Source organism: Pollachius pollachius, assembly GCF_949987615.1.
Source record: "Pollachius pollachius genome assembly, chromosome: 5".
In the NCBI taxonomy this organism is placed as follows: Eukaryota; Metazoa; Chordata; class Actinopteri; order Gadiformes; family Gadidae; genus Pollachius; species Pollachius pollachius.
Window position 1 is genome coordinate 23258479 of NC_136938.1, and position 2500 is coordinate 23260978.

At 41.0% G+C, this 2500-nt stretch overlaps 1 protein-coding gene across 1 annotated transcript in view; it reads left to right on the forward strand.

Moving 5' to 3' along the window:
• The window catches only part of adamtsl3 (ADAMTS-like 3), a gene marked incomplete at its 5' end in the record, with an annotated part of 79601 nt that overhangs the window by 20825 nt on the left and 56276 nt on the right, over window positions 1-2500 (forward strand). The window contains 2 exons of the mRNA XM_079737009.1: window positions 810-884; window positions 2446-2500. The exon at window positions 2446-2500 is cut by the window's right edge and continues 103 nt beyond it. Coding sequence (XP_079593135.1) covers window positions 810-884; window positions 2446-2500 — 130 coding nt within the window. The remainder of the gene's footprint in view (window positions 1-809; window positions 885-2445) is intronic.

The window sequence follows — 2500 nt, forward strand, 5'->3', positions numbered from 1 at the left end:
CAGCTGTCATTTCTCTGCACAGTGAACTCACCAAGGCCTACAGTTCATATTATACATCCCACTACCGTAAGAATCCTATCCCACAGGACGCATACGGCACTGCCCCTACGAGACGTTTACCTCTCCGTTAAGAGTGATTTGTTTTTACATTTATGCGTTTCTTGTTTCTGCTGTTTGGTTATATGAGTTGTGTTGCCTTGACACAAGCGACTGGAGGTCAACCATAACGTTTGGGCTGTCAGCATCCTCCATTAGTGTTGTCGTTCGTGCTCAGGGCCGGGAAACTCCATGTGATGACATGGCTCTGTGTTTCACCGGTGGCAAGACATCCGGGTGTCAGAGCTGCTTGACGGGGGTAAAAAATATGGAGATTTGGAATTCTGATTTGGATTTTAATTGGTTTTGTTTCCCCCTTTTCTCCTGATTGACAGATTTTGTTCCTGCGCGATTCTCTGCGAATTGTTGTCAGTGGATGTTGATTCCGGATGCCCTTGTATGATTGTAATGGATGGATATTAACACTGCAAAACACAACTGACTGACAGGCCCATTCATTAAGAAAGATCCATCTGGTGATGAAAAGTTAATTTTGCCTCGCAAATGAAAAAAAACAAACACTTTTTATTTAGACACAAATATGAGGAAAACAGTATTGACCTGCAAATTTACCCACCATTTTCAGCGGCAGTTACACAAAGCTTACCTTCATATGAACTGTTGTTGTTTGCACTTTACCTGCATCTTACTGCATCAACTGAAAGAAGAGATGGATCAGAGATACCTCCCCCATGTCTCTCTGTTGTCCGTAGTCGTGAAGACGGTGATCGAGGTTCCGGCCGGCAGTCGATTACTCCGGGTCAACGCCAAAGGCCCGGGTGTGATGGGTGAGTACGCCTACAGTCAGCCAGGTAGGCCAGGTACTACTACATGGACGTCCAACCCACACAGCTCCAAGAAATACTCTTGAATCATTGACATGACGTGACTGCCTTGTTAACATTGGCAGACTTTTTTACCGACTAACTACTAACTTTCCGCGATCAATTAACACCACGCCCTAACTAGTGGTGCGCACAGCGTCTTAACACCTCCCAAATGATCGCACCTCAGCAACTGACTCCGGTTTTCTGATGAGGAATTGCACACTGTTAAAATGCGTGCAATAATAACGCGTTAACCCAATCTTATTTTAATTTGATTAATAAAATTAATGCATTAACGCACGATTTTTTTGCTGTGATTTTGAAAGGTTTTGCTGACAGAATGTCAACATTCTGGGGGGTGTTTTTTAGCTCCACTTACTTGACATTCAATTACACTTGCAGCATGGTGACTGCCTGATAACAATTGCAGTAAGTGACAAATTCTCAAATCTGTGGTGTTTCATATTAAACACACACTGAGTGAGTCAATAACACTCCCTAAAGATCGCTTGGTCTAGTTGTTGCTTATTAGGTATATTTGGTAAGAATGATAATGAGTCATTCCATTTGATAATCTCATTTAACTTCAATTGGAATGGATCTAAAATATATTAAAAAAGTGTTATTAATCGTGAGTTAACTCACCAATACTATGTAATTAATTGCGATATTTTATTTTTATCGTTTAGCCCTAATTTTTGTTATTAGTGTGCACACCCTCTCTAAGATAACAGCTGCAGAATACAATTAAGAAGGAAAATGCTAATGCCTATATTTGCTATGACAGTATCACAAATATTGGCCAATTTGTTATTCTTTTTTTATTAAACATTATTTTCACTGCTATTTCCTCCGCCTTGTTAGCGAGGGAGGATGCACCTGACATCGCCATCTCTAATTGGATAGATTTTAACAATAGTGGAGCATGGTTGTATTCCAATTAGGAATGAACACATCTTTTTGTAATGTATCACATTACAGTGTGAATTACAACTGTGGAGCGAGAATCTAGAGTCTAGACTGCTATCCAAAATGTTGCGTCTCAATGTCCTTGAAGAGTTTTAACAAAGGCTTTACCTCTTTGGCAGCTTCTGAGTGTGCTTATTCCCTCACAGCAGCAGTATGTGTGTGTGGGTTTACAATGGCATTATTATCTTCATGTTTGGATCTGCCAATGTCAATACTCTTGCAGGGTCCATCATATTGGTCGCATTGAGCGGTTTATTCATTGTCATATTGAATTCCCTGGTCTTGTGTTAGTATATTGGCTGCAATACTAACGTACCAACCCCTCATTTAAACCACCTCAGAGCATGGACAGATTGATAGTATACAATATAATGGCCGGTATTCTTTCAGAATATAGTGCTACTTTATCACATTCTCACTTGGAGGAGAAGGAGTTTTGTTTCACATGCCCTTATTGCATCAGTGAGTTAGAAAAACACAATTAATGCTGTCATCTCAAATCGAATTTCTCTCTTTCCCCCCCTCTCTCTCTCTCTCTCTCTCTGTGTGATAGTCATTGAGGCGGTGTCTATCCGAGGAGGGCGAGAGGAGGCTAGCCTGGTGTCCAC